Source organism: Hippopotamus amphibius, chromosome X (genome assembly GCF_030028045.1).
Source record: "Hippopotamus amphibius kiboko isolate mHipAmp2 chromosome X, mHipAmp2.hap2, whole genome shotgun sequence".
Taxonomy (NCBI): domain Eukaryota; kingdom Metazoa; phylum Chordata; class Mammalia; order Artiodactyla; family Hippopotamidae; genus Hippopotamus; species Hippopotamus amphibius.
In genome coordinates this window covers 35,617,014-35,640,190 of record NC_080203.1, presented here as the reverse complement: position 1 = coordinate 35,640,190, position 23,177 = coordinate 35,617,014, and the positions used below count along the sequence as shown (strand labels likewise).

General features: G+C 35.3%; 1 protein-coding gene across 1 annotated transcript; it reads right to left on the bottom strand.

Moving 5' to 3' along the window:
• Window positions 1–1,958: 1,958 nt before the first annotated feature.
• Window positions 1,959–18,565, bottom strand: IL13RA2 (interleukin 13 receptor subunit alpha 2). Its single transcript, XM_057719079.1, has 9 exons — window positions 18,462–18,565; window positions 16,544–16,695; window positions 14,962–15,115; window positions 14,313–14,433; window positions 10,112–10,296; window positions 9,018–9,163; window positions 7,491–7,635; window positions 3,822–3,937; window positions 1,959–2,033 (listed from the first exon to the last, which is right to left on the bottom strand). Exons 1-9 carry the CDS (start codon window positions 18,553–18,555, stop codon window positions 1,983–1,985), a joined length of 1,164 nt encoding a protein of 387 aa, XP_057575062.1. The 5' UTR covers window positions 18,556–18,565; the 3' UTR covers window positions 1,959–1,982.
• Window positions 18,566–23,177: the final 4,612 nt, after the last annotated feature.

Here is a 23,177-nt window from a genome sequence, read left to right as displayed (position 1 = left end):
TTTGGTGCCACATGGTTGTCACAGCCAGTTTATTGGAGTAATTCTGGTAGGGACTTCTAAGTTTATGGCAGGGATTCCAGAAATCTTTGATTAGAAGAGCTTGCTATGCGTGTTCTAAACAGGGGAATTGAAATACTAGGTCCCGAAGACCCACTCAGCTTCCAAGGATGGGGTTGCCTGCCATTTCCCTGCCTAGCCTTGACCTCTCCCCTCCACATTCCTCCTTCCTCCCCAAAATCCCTCAACACACAAAGAACAACTTTAGCAAGCCCTGGATTGAAAGTAATTTGCCAAACATATTATATCTTAATTCATATTACCGTGGTGTTTTTAATGTTTAACAAGGATAGGTCTACTTAAGGAAATGGTGGTGCATCCTATCATTGATTACAAGTGATAGTAGAGGATGGTATTCTGGTTTACATCTCAGTTTTAGCTCTCTTTTCCCCTTTTATAGATAGATGACCAGTGCCAATGATAGTCCAAGCTGTAGTCAGTCTGCCCATGGGCTTACCTCTCCACCATATTATTTTAGTCTTTTTCATTCTAGAATACTGCAGTATATTAGTGTTTTTCAAATTGAATGTGCAAATGAATCACCTGGGGATGTTGTTAAAATGCAGACTGCTAATTGAGTAGGTCTGGGTTGGGGTCTGAGATTCTGCATTTCTTCTAATAAGCTCCTGGCTAATGCCCACTCTATTGGTCTGTGGACCACAGAGTAAAACCATTGATTCAAATTAAAACTTGACTGTAATCTGTAGGTCATTATTCTCTAAATTTTAAAGTAACTGTCTATACCTAGGTTGCCACATCTGCTCCTAGAAGTCAATTGTCAATTAGTCTGAAGGTTGCATGTACTTTGAAAAGGCTTCTGATTTCAAAGGCTTGTGCCTTTTGGCCTCTGAACTAATAAAAAAAAAATTACACCATCAGAAAGTAGGAAATACCGCCTGCCAACTAGATAGGAAACTCTCAAGCTTGTGTTGTGTAGTTTGTGACATCTGAATATTTCAAATATATATAATCTCTAGTCATTTCATTATTTTTAGCCTATTAAGCACTGCATTCTTCCAACCTTTTGCTGAATGTATTAAAACTTCTTGCTGCTTATTAATCCCCTCCACAGGCTATTTTTAAAGCCAAACAATCTTACTCATGGTGAATACTTTCATCCCAAGTGCAATTTTAAAAAAAAACTAGAATCTCATCTTCCACGATTTGATAATATCTCTATGGCTCAGTGCAAATCGCAAAATCACATTGTTTTATGACTACATCACAGATTAGATTCTGACCCACCCCTTGACTTTTCTACATGCGTCATTCTCATCTTGGATTGAGGAATGTTAAAGAGAAAAACAACAGGCCCCAAAAGGCATAACTTGTGCTAAAGCCCATGATACCAAACCTAGATTTAATAACTAACCTAACTGCAGTTTTGACCTTCACCAGAAATGTAATCTTAATCAACCAGTCTGAAATTTTCTGGTCAGCACCAATGAGGTTATCTGCCACATGGACCCTCTACATCCCCTCAGAGGAAGAAGGGGCAATCTGCATGATAAAACCCTTTCCTTTTCCTTCTTCTTCAAAAAAGAAGATGTCTTGGCCTAAAAATAATCTTTTTTTTTTTTTCCTTTTGCTAATAGGTCCCTTGCCCCATCCTTCTTCTTATAAAAACCTATTTTGTACAACCCCTCGGAGCACCCTTCTAGTTGCTGGATGGGATACTGCCTGATTCATAAATCATCTAATGAAGTCAATTAGATCTTCAATTTAATTGGTTGAACTTTGTTTTTTAACAAAAATATCTGTTAATAGAACTCAGAAAATTTGCTACTAGTTGAGGATTTTAATAATCTAATACCTATTTAAACACAACAATGCTTTCAAAATAAGATTTATTCAACTTTTAGGGAAAAATTCAGTTTGATAAGACTCTTATTTAACATTTTGCCATAAGCCTGGAATTTATTGAGTCAGCAGTGTGTCTCTGGATAAGAAAAGGCTTCTTTTTTGTTCAGAAAAATCTGCAATTAAGAAAAGCTCCATTATTAACAGTCATTAATAACACAAACTATTTCACTTAGATTAATAATTCAGAGAAATAGACAAAAAAGCTTTTAGCAGAGAAATAAAGCAAAACATTTCATACACATTCACATTTCTCTTTATCTTTAAAAGACTTGGCATTAATCCACAAATGGGCAGAAGACCTAAATAGACATTTCTCCAAAGAAGACATACAGATGGCCAACACACACATGAAAAGATGCTCAACATCACTCATCATCAGAGAAATGCAAGTCAAAGCCACAATGAGGTATCACCTCACACCGCTCAGAATGGCCATCATCACAAAATCTGGAAACCACAAATGTTGGAGAGGGTGTGGAGAAAAGGGAACTCTCCTGCACTGTTGGTGGGAATGTAAGTTGGTACAGCCACTATGGAAAACCATTTGGAGGTTCCTTAAAAAGCTACAAATAGAACTCCCATATGATCCAGTCATCCCACTCCTGGGCATATACCCAAAGAAAACCATAATCCCAAAAGAAACATGTACCATAATGTTTGTTGCAGCACTATTTACAATAGCCAGGACATGGAAGCAACCGAAATGCCCATCAACAAATGAATGGATAAAGAAGATGTGGCATATATACACAATGGAATATTACTCAGCTATAAAAAGTGATGCAATGGAGCTATATGTCATGAGGTGGATAGACCTAGAGTCTGTCATACAGAGTGAAGTAAGTCAGAAAGAGAAAGACAAATATTGTATGCTAACTCACATATACGGAATATAAAAATGGTACTGATGAACTCAGTGACAAGAACAAGGACGCAGATACAGAGAATGGACTGGAGAACTCGAGGTTTGGGAGGGGGCGGGGGGTGAAGGGGAAGCTGAGACGAAGCGAGAGAGTAGCACAGACATATGTATACTACCAACTGTAAAATAGATAGTCAATGGGAAGTTGTTGTATAACAAAGGGAGTCCAACTCGAGGATGGAAGATGCCTTAGAGGACTGGGGCGGGGAGGGTGGGGGGACTCGAGGCGGGGGAGTCAAGGAAGGGAGGGAATACGGGGATATGTGTATAAAAACAGATGATTGAACCTGGTGTACCCCCGGAAAAAAAAAATAAATAAATAAATAAATAAAAACCCAGATGATTGAACTTGGTGTACCACCCCCCCCCCAAAAAAAAGACTTGGCATTAAGATATTTTTTCTCCAAGTCACACCTCCTCCTTAAAGCTCACCAATTCATAGTGGTCACTCCATCTTCTGAAATTCTATGGCATTATCTGTGTAAATCAAATAGCATTCAGCTAATATCAGCTCATAATGCAGGTCATATTTTTTGTATAGATTCTAGCTTCTCCAACTAGAGTATGAACTCTTGGAGGGTACACACCAAGTTTTGTTAATCTTTGTGATCTTTTGCCTATGGCACACTAGTAGTATATCTCAGTCTATGTGCACTTGTAAGTCACTCTTTCCTTTCCCCAATCCTGCTTTTCTCCTGTAATTCTCATATTTTCCCCTTATCTAGAGGTAAACAGTGTTTCATGTTCTAAAGCATTATTCCTATACTTCATTGAAAGTAAACCCACCTCAAAATGTAGCTTATTAGGGTTAATATTTTAAATTGCTGTACTTTCAGAAGACATCATCATAGTCTATACAACATCATTATACGCTCACAGTGTACAGGCAAAATTATAAAATGTAGGTCCATCAGTTCTAAATGCAAAATATTTTTTATCTACTATCTCAGACCAAGCATTGTAATGTTATACAACTTACCATTTTCAGTACACTTTTTTGCTTATACAAAAGCAGACAAGTTGTTAACAAAACAAAGAATGAGACAATAGCAAATGGTACCAAGAAAAACATTAAGGTTGCCTTCCGTATTTCACCTGGGATTAAAATCACAAAAAAGAAGAAGGGTTAGATGTGTATTATTTTTAAAACTGAATTATTTTATAAATAAACTAGTAAATGGTGAAGAAGTTAAACTTGCCAACTTCTGCCATATTTGCCTGTACATCATGTTTGAGTATAGCATTCCTTTCATTTGTGCAGTTTTTTATAGAACAACTACTTTACTGAACTTTGACAGATCTTCACTTTGCTTAGAAAAATAACTACCTAAAGGCCCATTCTTATTTTCTTATATGATTTTGTTTACAATTTGACCTTGTGAAGTTTTCATAACAAAATGATAAAATATTAGCCAAGTGATTAGATAAACATGCCTTGTATATCTCAATTCTCAATAAGTCAAATGTTTACATTATATCATACAATGATGTAGTGAGTGAAAGCTGGTCTTCAATAAAAGTCTCAGTGCAAATAATGGAGCTAGTCTTTAAAGGTCATGTTTTTAAAGTTGTCTCACATTCTGGAGACTAAAGAGATGAGGTTTTCCTTTTCATTTTTTTAGGGATGAAGTTTTAATGGTTCTTCTGCATAGCAAGAAATGAGCAATCACTACACAAACTTAAAAAGTACACAAAGCTTGTCCTTCTAAAACTAGTATCTCAGCCAGTGGGAAGTTGCTGTATAACAAAGGGAGATCAACTCGATGATGGGTGATGCCTTAGAGGTCTGGGACGGGGGGCGGGGGGAGTCGCGGGAGGGAGGGAATATGGGGATATGTGTATAAATACAGCTGATTGACTTTGGTATACCTCAAAAACTGGTACAAGAGTGTAAAGCAATTATATTCCAATAAAGAGCCTAAAAAAAAAAAAACTAGTATCTCCCACATATTTTGAAATACTATGGAACATGTTGAATCCTAGGCCTATACCTATACTCAAACCTACCTCCAACCCCACCTTTTTCTTTGTCCTGTTCCCTTAGGATCTTATTTTGTACTAGAAAATTACCGGTCAAATTCATAGGCTCAATTCAGTTAAGAATTGCAAGGATATAATCCAGAGACATGACTAATAATGTATGTTTTTTGGCATGCAAAATTAACAGTGGGGAAACAGGCTTCCTTCGTGACATTCCAGTACAGTTAATCTTATTATCATTTCCAAAAAAAATTATTGTGCTATTTTTCTATAATAAAAACATCCAATAAGAAATGTCCAAAAGAACTAAGATCACACGCATCTCAGGAAAGTTGTTGTTCTTAATCTGAAATTTATTAAAATTCTACCAAGAGATATCCATCAGGGCAAAGAAATCTGTCATCAATAACATGGTTAAGATTGTATATTAAAAAACAAAGCCAAAAAACTAAAAAAACAACATTGTAAATCAATTATTCTTCAATTTAAAAGAAAAGATTGTATGAAAGGATGTATGAAGGGATGTATATTTTGAGGATATGGGTAAAAATTCACTGTGTCTACTTTAAACCATGCATTGAATAATAACAAGATATAATTCAGGGCATGGCTTTCTCAATATCAGTTCCACAGAGTCTCCAGATTTCTTATATTAGTGACAAAAACGAAAAACATAGAACAAGTAATTGTTCTTTCTGATTCCATATATCTTTAGTTAATTGAGTTCTTCCTCTCTCTCTGCCTATTTTTTCTCCATAGCCCTTAGTGATTATATATTTGGCTTCTTTATTTATTGTCTATCTCTACTCAACTTGGGAATGAAATAAAAATTCCACGAGGACAAGGATTTTTTTTTTACTGCTGTATCTCCAGTGCCTGAAAAAAAAGTCTGACACATAGTAAGTGCTTAATAAATGTTTGATAAATGAAAGAGAACAATGATACCACTATATTAATAGGGAGATAACAGTCAAACACAAACTCTATTATAATGGAACATAAAAGGAGATAAATGATTGATAGAAATGCCATTATGTTTGTATCCATATCTGTATATGTATTTATACACTTTTATGTGAAAGAGCAATGCTGAGTTAATTTTCTTCAATTTCAAACAATTATTAATATCTTCTATTGATAAAGCTAGTATACTGTGAAGTACAATAATATGTTGCCTCATTCTCAAGGTTTTTTAGTTTATATTGCTATTTTTGTCTTCTGTGAAAGTTTATTTTCTTTTTGAATTTTTTATTTTATATTGGAGTATAGTCGATTAACAATGTTGTGTTAGTTTCAGGTGTACAGCAAAGTGATTCAGTTATACATATACACGTATCTATTCTTTTTCAAATTCTTTTCCCATTTAGGTTATTACAGAGTATTGAGCAGAGTTCCCTGTGCTATACAGTAGGTCGTTGCTGGTTATTTATTTTAGAGATAGCAGTGTGTACATGTCAATCCCAAACATATTTAATTTAAACATGTCTTTTATCATAAGTCACTTTAAATCAGTGTTGGAAGTGAACGAAATGTGCATTTTACTAATGGTGACATATTAATTAGAAAAATATTCATTAGGTGCCGTACCAGACATTCAAAAATGAGCGTATGCTACCTATCTTTGCTTTAAGATTTCTGTTCTCTTGAAAATTGAAAGCATAGGAAAATATTGATTAAAATAGGCTTCCCCAAAGAACTAGCATATTCTCTTTACCGACAGTCAGAAAAACAAGAATGTTGATAATTGAACTATACAAGACTCTTAGTTAAACTAGTTAGAACTGAACATTAGATTTTCCATAAATCTATGTTTGACTGAAGTGACTGCTAACTTATCTTCTCTGCTTATAGACTATATGCAAGAGCATTTGACTTCCATAATTACAAAATACACTGAGAGAAAATTATTTTGCTAGCAAAGAGTTACCAAAATAGTTTTCTTTTTTAATATATTTTCTTCAATAACTATATCAACATATTTTATGATTATTTTTCCTTTCTAAGTTTATATAAATGGATTCCTTTAAATCTCAATGGGGAAGAGGCACAGACTATAAAAAACTTGAATAATGAGCATATAGTTTCTCAAAACCATATAAAGAAGGCATATAATTATGTCAAGATTCTGATAAAATACATATATGCTCGTAAGTAACACTTCAGAGTAAACATACGACTACAGTTGGTACTAATACACAGAGATTTGGTTAACATCTAGTTAGTATATAAGAAGCTCAAGAATAGTACCTCCACACTTTGGAGCTGAAACTACCATTGGAAAGTAGTCTACTAGTAAAATCAAAGCAAAACACGTAAGATTAGTTTGTCAAATGAAAGTAGGAAGAATCAAACAAAATCTATTAAATCTTGCAATGTTGAAAAGACACAGCTCAATTAATGTTATAGACATCTCTAAAAATAGGGAATATAGCCAATATTCTATAATAACTATAAATGGAGTATAACCTTCAAAAATTGTGAATTACTATATTGTATACCTATAACTTACACTTCAATAAACTATACTTCAATTAAAAAACATTAAGAGTTGACCCTATGATCTTGATAACAGTGTCACTGAACTGTAGTGACCTATGATTTTCAGGAAGGCATCTTCTTCCTCAAACAGTGCTAGAAATACTCTAGTTACTGTTCTTTTATCTTATACCTGTCCAGCATTGTTCTTCACTCCACTCACTCCATATTCCATCATCTGAGCAATAAATATTCAATTTGCTTCTTACTAAAAAGCATAATCGGTGGCTTTCATTTGATGTTCTTGTGATGTATATTTCATTTTCAACCGTGGTAGTCTGAAAGCCAAGGAAAAAATAAGATATCATTATTTGATCTAAGTGCAGCTAGCCATACCCCATTTGATTTGTCATTTTCAAAGTGGGTTTTGTTACATGAAATAAATGCATCAAATGACTACAAAGGTATATACCAAAATCCTAACAGTGGTCATCTCTCTGTACGGTGTTTTATTTTTCATTTTTCTTCCTTATTTACATTTAAATTTTTTTATAGTGTTAATAGATTACTAGTAGTAAAGGCAATGTGTGACAGGGCAAAATTCCTAGGTAGTTTTGGTGTGTATGACACCCATTTTGGATTAGTGTCAAATTCCCCAGATTCCATAAATTGGAAAATGCTATATATACTGAATTAGCAAAAAAGAGTCATCACGTGAATGCTGTTTCTATGGAAACTATAGAGTTCATACAAACAAAGCTTGTTTTTTCCCTTATTCTTACTTTGGTTAACCATCATAAGACCAGTATAACAGTGCTCAAGGCTTGGCATGAAACTACCCCTTCCAATATGAGAATCTACAAGGCTGGATAGATCTCAAAATAAACAAAAAAATCACTGAAGTGATTACTTCAATTTTGCATTTCAAAGAGCTGAAGAGTGTTTCTCATCCAAAAAAACAGCTTTTCTTTTGCTGTGACTTTTCTTAGGAGCCAGCATAATGTAATGTAGGTTAAAGTGAACTGGGAATAAGATCTGGATTCTAGTTCTAGCTGTATAATTTGATTGTAAGTCAATTCACTTCCCTTGGGACTTGTAAATCTATTCAACTCCCAGTTTTCTCATCTGTATGTGAAATGAATTGATTAGAACTAATGGCTCACCTACTTGTCTCCACCACTCCCTAAGTTGGAAACCAATGAATAAAATTAACATATAACAATGTGGGGCTAAAGGCATCACCACATTACCATTGCTTACTTCCCCAGTCAGCCTCTGTTCCCTGCTACAAGCAATTCTCTGGTAGCCCTGCCAGGCTCTACTCTGTTTTTGACCCGATAGTTGCTCTTCAAGAAGTGGTTTTTATGTTTGTTTGTGCTTTTTGTTTTCTTTTCTTTTTACACGAGGCCTCTTCACAATCCATCTTATGCATGCGCTTGACAACTTTAGTTTTTTGACACAATATTGGAAACAAGTGACTAGATTATCTCTAAGGACCTATGCAGCTTTAAAATTGGTATAATTGATAATACTTTCAGACTGCAAGCATCTTTTTTTTGTCTACTAGATTATTTGATTATTTGGTTTTCTGGAAGCTAAACTAAGTTACATGTCATGTTCTGTTCTTCATGTGGATAGCAACTGACTTTGGTTCTTATGTTTGCCATTTTATTTAAAAGGTTATGTTTATGATTTTCTCAAATAAATGCAATATTCATACCACCCAGGCAGCTTCATCTTCTGTGAACTCAATTTCATAAATGAAACACTTTGCTGGAATGGGTCCTTTGGGAATGTTCCATTTCAGGTTAATTTCCTCTGAATTCTTTACAGTAAGACTAAGATAGTCTGGTGGCAAAGGTTTAACTGAAAAGCAAAAGGAAACAATTTCAACATGGAAGTTATTGAAGTTTAGCAGTGGCCCTTACCAAAAGCTAGGGACACCTACTAACAGAAGCCTCCAGGATAAATTACATGGCTCAAGACTATTCTCTATAATGTGAATTAAAATCAAAGCTGCTTGCCAACCAAGACTAATTTATCAAGAAACTTGGTTATTTTGGGAACTAATTTTTTGATAAATCACATATTGACAAATATTTAAGTCCAAGAGAAAAGTTAGATGATTCAAATCATTGCAGTCATTTTTCCATTTTATAGCATTAGAAACAACTACCACAACAAATTACTCCTACTATTTTTATTAATAGCTAATTCTTATTGAGCTTATGATGTGTCAGGCAGTGAACCAGGAATGTTACATCACAAACTTATTCACGTCTCACAATAAATCTATCAGGTGGTCCTCTATTATCTTCATTTTACTGATAAGGAAACTGAAACATGTTAAAAGTAACTTGCCCAAAGTCATACAGCTAGAAAGTGGTAAATTCAAGATTCAGACCCAGGTATGGCTGACTCTAGAACCTATCATTCTCATAACTGTTCGGACTGAGAACACAGACTCAGAAAATATCCAACCATTTGCCTATTGAGGCCTGGGAATAAGTGATTCCATAATTACCCCATCACTAACACTAGACAAAAATACTTTATAGCAGACAGCTTCTGAAGCTGGGAAACAAATTGTGAGTTCTAAATGAAAATGATACTTTATATTCATTCAATTCCTTATCTTCCATACTTTTATATTGAATCTGTGCATCCTTGTACCCTGTTGGTCCCCAGTTTTCTGGCTTTGCATTTCTGTAGGTATCTCTTTATCTCTATCTCTATCTCTCTCTGTCTCTTCTCTTCCATGAGGTTGGTTGTAAATGGCCTTAACTAGAAATATTTTGAAGCTGTTTACCTCACCTATATTGTGAAGCTGAAAAATGAAATAGCTGGGTCTGATAAATTGGGATTCGGATGATCCATTAACACAGACGTAGAAATCTTTATAGTCTGATGACTCCAAGTAGGGAAACCTGCATCCAATGTTTTTTCCATTAGCCTTGATGTAATCGGCACACTGTAATGCATGGTCCAAGCCCTCATACCTGTAAAAAGAAGTGTTGTAAGAATTAAGTTTATCAATATCTTCTAGGAGCACGGTGCTCAATTTTCAATTATTTTAAGATACCAGGTAAATAGAAAATCATTTAATAACACACAATATTCATTGAGCACCAACTATGTGCCAGATCCTATTGTAAGTGCTAGGGCTACCAACCATAAGGAAAGTAGACATAGACCATAATTTTACAGAGCTTACAATCTGATGGGAGTCTTTACAAAACCTCAGATATAAGGCAAGAATTGTTATTCATATACTTAGGTTATGGTGACTCTGCAACAGGATTTGTGAATCAAAGAATAAGATTACTATTAAGAAAACATGGGGTTTATATTGATAAACCTGAACGATACTGCTTTTTTTATATGGTACTGGAGAACTTATTAAAAGAGTGGAGATTTAAAAGCAGACTTATAAGATGACCAAAAAGCACATGCAAAGATGCTCAAAATTGCTACAAAACTACAATGAGGTATCACCTCACACCAGTCACAATGGCCATCATCAAAAAGTCTACAAACAATAAATGCTGGAGAGGGTGTGGAATAAAGGGAACCCTCTTACAACTGTTGGTGGGAATGTAAATTTGAATAGCCACTATGGAGAACAGTATGGAGGTTCCTTAAAAAAAACTAAAATTAGAACAGCCATATGATCCAGTAATCCCACTCCTGGGCGTATAGCCGGAGAAAACTAACTTGAAAAGATACATGGACCCCAAAGTTCATAGCAGCACTATTTACAGGAGCCAAGACATGGAAGCAACCTAAATGTCCATCGACAGATGAATGGATAAAGAATATGTGGTACATATATACAATGGAATTTTTTTTTATGAGAATGTAATGTACAGCGTGGTGGCTATAGTTAATAATAGCATATTACATATTTGAAAGTTGCTAAGAAAGTAAATGTTAGTAGTTCTCCTCACATAAAAAAAAATTATGTATGATGACTGATACTAGTTATTGTTACTTTGGTGATTATTTTACAATATTTACAAATATGAAATCATTGTGTTGTCTACATGAAGCTAGTACAATGTTCTATGTCAATTATATTTCAATAAGAAAAAAACTATTTTCTTTTAGTTCTGGAAGCAAGAAGCAAAGTCAGGGTGTCTGAAGATTCTAGGAGAGAATCTTTGCTTGCTCTCCCTGCTTCTGGGGGCTCCAGACTTTCCTTGGCTTGTGGTTCACATAACTTCAATTTCTCAATATTGTGTAATAACCTATATGGGGAAAAAATCTGAAAAAAAAATGGATATATGTATATGTATAACTGAATCACTTTGCTGTACACTTGAAACTAACACAACATTGTAAATCAACTATAATCCAATATAAAATAAAAATTAAATATAAAAATATATAAAATTAAAATATTAAAGAGGAAATAATTTTTTGATGACAAATAAAAGCAGACCTACAAAATACTGTTATGTTTAATAAAATGAATTAAAATCCTCTGAGGATATAATACACATCAAGAGATAAACCTCAGAGAAGCCAACAGGGGCTCAAGAAAAAGAGGAGCTGTTTGGCAAGTAAATATCTAATTTCCCATTCTCCTAGACAAGAAATGTTGCCATATCATTGAAAGTTAACCTCTTTTCAGTATTAAAGCTACTTGGAATTAGGGGGGAATTTCCCTACTGATTTCCAAAGAAACAAATGCCCGGTTTATTTTCCTAAAGAATAACTTGTAATGCAAAATTGACATTATCTGTAAAAACAGCCAAAATCCCTTTTGAAATGAGGCCAATGTAGCAGCTAATAAGGTACTTGTACAAATACCTGGACTCTACCAAATTCACTTTATGCCAAGTATTTATTTTAGGCCAGGTTTGCAAAATTGTAGTCTCTGGTTTAGTTCACCTGATTAGAGTTTGGGATACTTGCGTTCTAGGCTTGACTTTACATAGATTTACTTTATGCCAATGGAAAGCCTCACAGTACCCTTATTTTCCAGTCTCTAAAAATGTCAATATTTATCCCTCACTATTTTACTAAGGTGAGGATAAAGTTATGTTAAACATGAGCTACAATATACAAGAGGGCAGGGGCACTGTCTTATGCATACTTCTTTTTATCTAGAACAATGCCTGGCACTTAATAATTGCTTAATATTTACTGAATTAATGAACAAATAAATTAGACCTTAGAAAATGACCCACTCAATTCCAGATGAGGAAACTGAGACCCCCAAACAAGAAATTGCTTGCCCAAGACCACTAAGTTAAATGATGCCATAACATGGATTAAAATCCAGTACTCAGGGTTGTTAATAGCTTATAACTTATTGCTTATATATTGTAATTTTCTAAAGAAAAATACCATGATAATTTGTGCCTGAGACTCACAAAGAGTAACGCTTTGTCCTCTCTTGTTTTTTCTGTTATTTAAAATACATAAGTTCTGATACTTATCAACTTACCAATGCTATCATCATTTGGTTCATTCATTTAATGAATAGTTAGTGATGATCTACTATGGCCATAGCACAGCAGAGACAGTCAAGAGAAGTATCAGAAATAGTTTGTGCCCACCAACCTCTTAAAAATTTAAGAGAAGAAGGAGACAAAGCACACATATATGACAAAAGTGTAAAGGTCATCTGGACAATAAGTAATTAAGAGCTATAATAAGTAATAGTTCAGAGAAAAACTGAACAAAAGCTAATGTAATCAGTAAAGGGTTAATGAAATTGAATACCAGATGGGTCTTGAATGATGGATAAAGGTCAGTGAAAGAAAAAGTCAGACGGTATTCTAGATTGCAATGCACACAAAGGCATAAAAGATCATAACATGGATATAGGGCTTCCCTGCTGGCACAGTGGTTAAGAATCCGCCTGCCAATGCAGAGGACATGGGTTCGATCCCTGCTCCAGGAAGATCCCACATGCCGTGGAGCAACTAAGCCCATGCACCACAACTATTGAGCCTGCGCTTTAGAGCCCGTGAGCCACAACTATTGAGTCCATGTGCTGCAACTACTGAAGCCCACGTGCCTAGAGCCTGTGCTCCGCAACAAGAGAAGCCACGGCAATGAGGAGCCCGCGCACCACAACAAAGAGGAGCCCCCACTCACCGCAACTAAAAGCCTGCGCACAGCAAAAAAGATGCAACACAGCCAATAAAATAAAGAAATAAATTTATTTAAAAAAAAGATCATAACATGGATAGAAAAAAATGTAGATATGGGTCTAAATGGAGCAGAACATTCACACTGGTGGTAGTAGAAGGTAATGTTGGAAAGGCAGTGATACAGTGAGGCAGAGACTTGAATGGCCTAGATTTTATGCTGGAGACAATGAGTGTCCACTGCAGGTTTTTGAGCAAAAGAATGGCATTTGAAAACAGCAGAATAAGAAGATAAATCTGGCTACAGTGTGCAGAATTAATAGGAAGGGGAGAGACTAGAAGCAGAGAGACCATCATTTGGGAGGCTATGGCAATCCTCCAGATGAGGAATGAGGTAAGCTTTACTTCCCATTTCTTACAGTAGAAATGAGAAGTAAAGAACAGATGTGAGACCTTGCAAAGGAGTGTCAGTGTTGATTATGGTGATTAATGTCACCATGAAACAATTAAGGAATGAAGGAGATAGAAGATTCAAGATGGTTGTAAGTTTAAAAGCTTTAGTGACAGTTAACAAAGGTAGGCAAGTCAGAAAAAGGATCCAAAGGCAAGAATATGAGATATGTCAAAACTTTTTAGGTTATAACTCCATCTATCTAAAAGATACAAAATTTAATCCAGTACAGAAACAAAGATTGCATTCCATATATCACCCATAGAGTGCTTTCTAGTAGATACAGCCTAAACCTACTTACTCCCATTGAAAACCCCAAATAATTGTAAATAAACTTCATCATAAATACAACTCTGAAAAAAATATAATGAATTTAATTTAATGAAAATACAGTTACTTATACTGTGGATTAATTTTGATAGCTATCTTCCTAATATGGAATTCTTACTATAAAAATACTTACCAGTAAAACAAGTTGTAATCGGTATCAAAATGGATACCCAAGCCAGGTTTCCAAAAGCACAGTAAATATTGCCAGTTGTAATATATACAATCCATATCCTGAATTTTAGTTTCCAGATTTCCTAAGAAATGAATAAACTGTGAATGCTTGAAAGACATGGTGATGAATCATTTGGGAAATAACTATGCAATTTTATTTCATTTCCTTTGACCTCTTCGCTTAATTTAGCAATCAACATAATCAGGACTATTCCAAAAGGAAGTTGTTGGAAATCACTTCACTGTAAGTGGAACATGCAAAATCAAAACTTTTGAGGGCTTATTTACTGGTACTAGTGTAAGCATTTACAAAAGTACCAAATTAATAATTCTAGGATGCTCTGAGCACCTACATAAATAGTCACATGCATATTTACTAATATGAGCCCCAAACTGGGAACTATATTAACCTAATAAGATGTAGGTTTTGCCCCATGTGTTTGCTGATTTAAAGAATTCAAAAAGGCCAGTCACCCACTCCTAAGAAGGATTCTATTTTGTGCAGCATTCTCAATTGTAATATATAATCTGATGTATAAGGGTTAAGGGACTTACTTCCCATATAGATTGTTCTGACACTATTAAATATGAAAAGAGAGCTTTGTTTTAACCTTGTGGTGATATCCAGTAAGTAGCTTCTGACCATGAACTTTGAACTTCTGATCCGTTTGTGCATTGCCCTGGCAGAAGTGTGTGTATCTTTGCTTCAACACCTTTGTTAAGATCAAACCCATCTTTGTAATGTAGATTCCTAGTAATGATCGTCTGTTTGATAAAAAGATGAGACAAAGTCAAGTTTAGAAACAATAATGGTATCATGAGCCACATTAATAAGGCTAAAAAGTCATTAATACCCTGAAGAGTTCCCAATATCTAATAAATTCCTGATGAGTATCTGATAAAATGTCCCAGATATATTTCTGGCAGAGTTCACTTCTGCATATTACATCATTTGATAAGATCATTTGAATCTTAACATCTCATTAAAAAAAATTCTGGAAGACAAAAAAGGCTCTATGGGAGGAACTTGAGCTATAACCAAGTTGAAATTGAGAGAGAATTTTCACAGACCATATGCTTATTACATGACAATTTATCACCTTTCACATATCACATGAACTCTTCAGGAATCATATAAAATCCTGGAGGTAACTGAAGGAAGCCAGACAAAGTGTGACCTTCTGAAGGACTAAATTCATACATCATTTATCCTTCTATTCCTGATACCTAGAGCTAGCAGAGTGCTTGGAGAAAAAAGTTGCACAATGAATGTTTGATTTGAATTGTCCCTTGAAACTACCTAGCTGAATTAGGAAGGTAACAGAATGCCTTGTACAACTGAAATCTTTGAATGAACATACTTGTTGACTATATAAATAGTTAATATTGAGCACTTAATACAATACATGCAAAGAACCATGCTGTGTTTTGTAGGGAGAGTACAAAGATAAATAAGGCTTGACTCCTACAGAGCAAAAGCTCACATAGTCCAGTAGCATATATAAGACCCATATACAGGTATATAAGTAACTTTGAAATATGGTAAAATGTGTAAGTACTCTTCAAGTCCATATTCGACGGGACCAAGTTTTCTTTGTTCCTGTACTTCCAATGGTAGTCTTAATACTGGGTGGGGTGAAAACAAATGTAGCAGGATACACAGGAAATAGCAGCAGGCATGCAGCTTATATCTTTCTTTTTCCTTAAGAACTTTTATTCCATGATACAATACTTTAATCTCAGTCATAAATCAACCAAAAGCTGCTTTAATGCAATGGACATTGTAATTAGTATTTCAGAAATAATTGAAATGCCCACTCTTCCAACACAAATAAAGAAATTGTCATTTTATGCCTAGATAATTCAGGAGGAAAATGTGGTGAAACTGTGAAGAATCTTCTTTTTTTTTTAACTGGAGTATAGTTGCTCTACACTGCTGTGTCATTTTCTGCTGTCCAGCAAAGTGAATCAACCGTACATATACATACATCCCCTCTTTTTTGGATTTCCTTCCCATTTAGGTCACCACAAAACACCAAGTTAGAATTCCCGGTGTTATACAGTAGGTTCTCATTAGCATGCAGCTTATATCTTAAAAATAGTTACTAGGATATGGGAATAAAAGTAGACCCTGACATCACGAATCACAAGAAAACTAATAATCACTCCAATATTTTAAGTGCATTTACTTACCTTCCAGCTTGCACTATCAATGTTTCTATATTTTAATTCATATTCTACTGTGCATTCCTTAAAGTTATCCAGAGACAGTGGAGGTTGCCATTGCAAATAGAGATAACCTAAATATCCAGGGTCCACTATTTCAAAATCCTGAGGAGGATTAACTGAAATAAAATCAATAAAATATTTTTATTTTTATCCTGTATCTTATGACAAAGATTGCTAAATCTAGATTATTTCCATATGTCCATCAACTGATGAATGGATAAGTACATTGTGATACATCCATACAATGGAATATCTTCCAGCCATAAGAAAGAATGAAGTACTGATACATGCTAAAATGTGAATGAACCTTGAAAACATTAAGCTAAGTGAAAGAAGCCAGCCACAAAAGACCACATTTATATGATTCCATTTGTGTGAAATATCAGAATAGGCAAATCCGTAGAGACAGAAAATCAATTAGTGGTTGCCAGAGGCTGTAGGGAGGAGAGAACGAGATGTGACTACTGAATGGATTTGGGGTTTCTTTTGGGGGTGATGTAACTATTATGGAATTTGATGGTTGAGGCTGCTACACAATTTTGTCAATACACTAAAAACTACTGCCCTGTATACTTTAAAAGGGTAAGTTTTATATCTTGTAAATTATATCTCAATAAAGCTGTTTTTAAAAATCTAGGTTAATGCTATACAGCTGTCCCTTCTTTAAGAAACTGCATATGTAAAATGTGACTTAGCCAAGCTAGGTAATAAGTTTTCATGGAAATAAGAAATTCAACGTGGCGTTATCTCTGTGGTCATATAGACCAGAATTTAGTCTAGGATGGGAACACTTTATTACATAAATCTCTCTCATAGCAAGAATGATTCAGTATTAACTCAGTGTTTATCATATGTATATAACATCATGACGCACACAAAAAAGGGGATAAAAAATAAAAAATATGACTACCATGGCTAAGTGCCTTAAGAATTAGGAAAACAGGCAGATCTTGTTGGTCCATTCAGGATAACTGAATCCTCTAATCAACTAAAGTCCAGAGCTATTTGTAGAATATGGCAAACCACAGCCACTCTTTGGAAGGAGTCAAGAAAAAGTGGCAGGGAGCTGAGTAGAATGACAGGAAGCAGACCATTGTATTTTGAGGGAGGGGTCAGTGGGAGGAAATGGCTCCCTCATCTGGTGATTTAAAAAGCAATAAAAACAAATTATTCTATGAATTTATTAAACCTACTAGCAAACCTAGTACTTCCCTCATGTTGCCTTTCTGCTAATAATTTCCTCTCATTTCTGCCCTGTTGTTCAGTTTAATTCTTCTCTTCATATTAGTTACTGAGGTGAGGAAAAGAATCAACAGAAATAAATGGTGGCACAAATAATGATTTGAAATGGGGCCCCCATGAACCAATAAAGAAGGTTTCCATTGAGGATGAAATGACAATCCTATTGTTTCAATTTTTATGATTAGAAATCTTTGTTAAATGCATTGTTCTAATTACCATCTGCAATGAAAAGTTCATTAGACATGATTTAATAATTCTGTAATTATTTTAAAATTTTATTTTAAATCTCTGTATTTTTAAAATTTATCTAATTGTCTTAAAAGTTAAGGATACTAATTAAGGAAAGTTTTCAGTTAGTTGGGTACCAGGCAATGAGGTTTCAGATAATTAACCTCTTTGTTAGACAAGACTATACAAAAAGGTATGGAAAGTGTCTTTCAGTTTGGCTTTTATCCCACAAAATGTTTGTTATCACCAGTTACCTTATACATGAGACTGCCTAGTACGGACATATCTTTTGTGTATGGACTGCCTGAAATATTTCCAATAACAATCCATCTACTTGTTATGCACTTTCATAGAGTAGGTTAAAAAGGCAGTTAATATCCCTAATTTTAAAACTACTCCATTTTTGGCTTACCTTTTATCTCAGCATTTGAAGACAAAGTAGAGCCAAATGCTGTGCAAATAAGAAGGGTATATAGGCATCTGATATCCAAATGAATGGAAGTCATTTCTCGAAGACTTAATATCTTGAAATGTTCACTCTAAGAAGGAAAAATATAACATTTTAACTTTATCTACTTCAAAAAGGACTAAATGTGATTAAAAATACATTTGGGAACTCTCTGTGTGCTTTCTATCAAGAATTGGGAAAACTGTGCCCCTTTGAACCATTTAAACAAAAAAAAAAAATGAAGTTTGGAACCAAAATAATTAGAAAGGAGGATTTTAGTCTCATTCTTCTTATGAGATTAAAAAAAAAAGCAAAACAAACAAACATATCCCTTCAGATCCTCCCCCCGCCCCCCAACACACACACAAACACATACTTTTCTGCTATGACCAGGATATGATGACTTCAAATAGACTTCAGCCCGAAGACTGAGCCAGAACCACCTGAGTGTTCTTACTGGCTCACGGGGATGGCCGGGGCGGGGGGTGGGGGGGGGGGTGGCATTATGATATTAGTCTCCATAGCAATCCTCTTCACTAGCAACAAAGAAGACACACTAACACATACACACACTCTTATCTGAGATAAAAAGTGTTTGAAAGTTATCTGAAAACTGGCAAAGCTCAGAATCTACACCAAAGCCTCAGATAACTCAGAACTTTGCTTCATTTCTTCATAAATAAAAAATCATCATCATCTACTCTCCTATCTGTTCTACTCTTCCCTGTATTTCCTATATCAGTAAATGGCACTATCACCTTCCCAGCCACCCAAACCAGAAACCTGAGAGTTTTCTTCAACTCCTTCCTCTCCCATCCAATCTCCACTTCCTAAGTCGAGGATCTCATGATCAGGGATCTCCTTATCCAGATATTCCTGCCTCCAAACCATTTTCACACCACATACAGTAAGGACAAATCTGAATCTACCAAATCTTTCTTAAAATAGCACTTCACTGCCACAGAATATAATTTATTCATCCTCTTATTATTGAATAATATTGATTTTATGATCGAAACGAAAAGGATTCATGTCTCCACATATACAGTCAATCAAAAAATACTCTCCTTTCAATGAAAAATCATTACTTCCAGTTCTACACTTCTCTTTGAGTCTATATTCCTAAAACCAATAATTTCACAGGAAGATAAGCATTAAAGGTCACTTACCTCAACAGTCAGGGACTACCTTTCTTTTCTGCTACATAAATTAACCAAGCAGGACAGACCCTCTCTTCCTGCCCCACCCTCACCTTACCTGGTCCATTTGTAATGTTCTCATGTTGGTAGGTTTCAATTATTACATAATGCAATCTTGGGATCAAACTGTTAGAGCCAGCAAGTATATTGGAGGCAATGCTAGTTCAATCCTCCCTTATATATTGGGAAGTAAAACTCAGACTTACTCAAGATTACACAGGATGTTAATACCAGAGCTGGAAGTAGAACAGAGATGTGATTCCCAGTCTAGTGCACTCCCACCCTACTATGCTTGATCCCACACATTTGACTCAGGATTATGAAAGCTTTTCCACTGGGACTCCAGCGCTTAAGTCTTCCTTGAATTAGCTAGCCAGGCTGAATCAACACCATGCTCATGCTATTTCTTTTTCTATGTCTCATTAAATCACAAGGGGATGCCTTTTCTCTTACTGAGCTCCAGTGAATCTCTCTCCTCAATTCCTCCCTCCCCATCACCAGCCCATTGCTGCCTTCTAAGGCATGTGTAAGTAGTAAGTAGGTTTGGTCAACAGAAAGCCACATTTCTGCCATAGAGCTGCTCTTACAGATTGATATGAACAGACTGGTTACTTTCGGATCCAAGGCAATAAGTTTGACAAAGAGAGATCTTTTCATGTTACCTATAAGGACTAAAACAATTAGGCTTCCCTTAAAACGCTCTGAGAGAGATTTTAAAGTTCTCTCTCGCCTATCAATCTGTCCTTAAATATTTCATAGCCCTGTGTCATTACAGCATAAATGCTAAGTAAAGAGTTTAAAATGCCTTGCTTCTATTCTACTTATAGGCTACCGAAATTTGACTCAGGCTATCAAATAGCATTTCCTGGATCAGCCAAACACATTTAAGCAAAGGTAGGAAGTGGGATAGCTGGCTTCCTGAATCACTTATCTGGAAATCCACAAAAGGAATTCCTGAATCACATTTAGTGTCCTACCTAGACTTTTTTACCCAAATGAACATGAAGACAATACTTTCCTTGGCTTCTCGGTTACAGGAGTTCACTAGTGCAATGAGGTGTTTTATATACTATATGGTTACCAGAAGGACAGAGTTTTTCACAAGAGGGGAAGGGATCTGAAGACAAAGAGAAGATGGGGGATGGAAATGCAGAGATACAAAATGTGAAACAATTTCTGATATACTCCCCACCCCCAGCCCGCAGTTAACAACCACTCATCTGGTCATGTTATTTTTAAAAATGAGGAAATACCCAGAGAGGAAAGTGAGTTGTCCTAGCTCACACAACTTATTGGGGGCAGAGCTAGGACTGAAAACCAGCTCTCTTGAGCCCTTTCCACTGACTAGCAAATGAATTTTCTTGTTATAAGGAGTCTGTCCTGCACATATCTTACCAGAAGTTTCCCTGCGAACCTTCCTCAACCTACTGTCACCACCTATACCATCAACCCCACCACATAGTTTTATCATCATGACATTTTTAGCAGAGTAATAATTCAATAAACTTTCATTCTGCACGTTTTTGTTTTTGCCCAATACTATTCCAACTAAATCTTGTGTAAGACACAAGGTGCAAGTGATGAATCATAACATCTGTAATAATGATAATAATACCTGCTACTATTTTTTTTACCATTCCCAGCATCCCAGGCACTAGCCTATGCTATAGCCTTTACATGCATAATCTCATATAATACTCAGTCAGCCTTGGATGTACGTAGTATTTTTATTGCCATTTTAAAGACTAGAAACTGAGACAAGGAGTAATTAAACAACTTCCTGCAAGTTACCACAGGCTATAAATGGTGAAGTTTGGATTTGAACCCAGACAGCCTAGCACCAGAATCCTTGATAACCACTACAGTAGGCACTTTTCCATGTGTAAGATCAATGTGGAGGACAGCTTCCTGTTTCTGCCCACTCAGTTTCATACAACAATGTGGCTTAGACAGTTTCCCACTAAGAATCTCCTTTGGAATGGCAAGCCTAAGGTTATTTTCTGGTTTCAGCCTCACTTCACCTCTTCGAAGCCATGCTACATAATCCCTTCATTCTAAGAGTTGGCTGGGATAATCCTTGCATTATTGGAGAAACACCAGGTACTTACCAATAATATGGTTTCTCAAGAAATGGATTAACATAGGCAATTATCACAGCCCCTCTTTTTTTTCCCTCTCCAACTTAGAGACACTTATTGAATCTCTACCACTTCCATTCCCGTCTGATAATCAAGGACACTGAAAAAAAATAGATAAGTATTCCTAAAATAGCCAGTAGGCCCGGATACAGATTCTACAAGTCCTAAGATAGGGGAGGTTATGGGTGGGGCTAAAAGCTATCCAAAGCAAATTTAGAATCACAGCACAGTGTTGCAAAAGCTGACAGGACTAATTAATCTTTGAATAAACCAATAGATATATAGCTGAGGACCTTGTTACAATACAGGAACAATAGTATAAATATCAACCTGGATTTCAGCCCTGCCTCAACCACTAATGTGCTTGGAGGTAAATTATAACTCAATTTTCACCTATAAAATGGAGGTAATGACACCAGCCTGGCAGTTTTGTGTTTAAGATTAAATGAGATAATGTATGTGGAAGTGAAAGAGAATAGTGCATTGCTCTACATACTTGCAAGGGGGTTGCTTCTGAGCATGAGCACCTTGTTACTAAAAAAAAACTTGGAAACAACTTGCTCCACACTACACATCTGTTCCTACTAATTCAGCAAAATTGACTTGTGCACAGTTATCATTAACCTCTAACTTCTACCACCCTTGTTAACCCATTAGCTGCCTTTACTGATCTTTCTTAGTAATAATAACATTGCGTTTGTTTAGTTTTTATAGTTTACAAAGAACTTATTGAATTATTTTAACAAATCTGCAGGTATAAAAGGTTGGTATCCCGTATTTACAATCAGTAAAATTGGGGTTTAGAGAGGTGACGTTACTTGAACAAGGTCCCACTGCTGGTACAATCCACACTGAAAGGAAAGGTAAAAGAAGTGAGGAACAGAAATATGTTGTAAGGTTAATAATGCAGTCACTTACATAACACGGTTTTGAAGAAAAGTTTCTACCTTGACAAAGAAAAAAAAAAAAGATTCTTCCAAAGTATCTAAAATAGCCACAGGTTCTTGTTTTGTTTGTAAAGGCAGTGACCAAGTTACAAAGACAAATAATTATCTAAATATATGCAGTTTATTGTATGTCAATTATATCTCAATAAAAGTTCTTAAAAAAAAAGAAAATGTGAGTGGAGTTTTGCAATGTCACTAAACTGGCTTCTAAGAAAACTGCCTAAAGGAAGTATGGCCATATTATTTCTTTTGCCATTGTTTAGAAAAAAAAAATCAGTGTTATAAAATGTGATACTTTCTGTATTATTTAAAATATCTAAAAATATCAGCCAAAGCAATTAGAATAGGGCTAGGAGAAAAAGAAAATGGGAAAACAGAGAAGAAGCAATGCTTGAG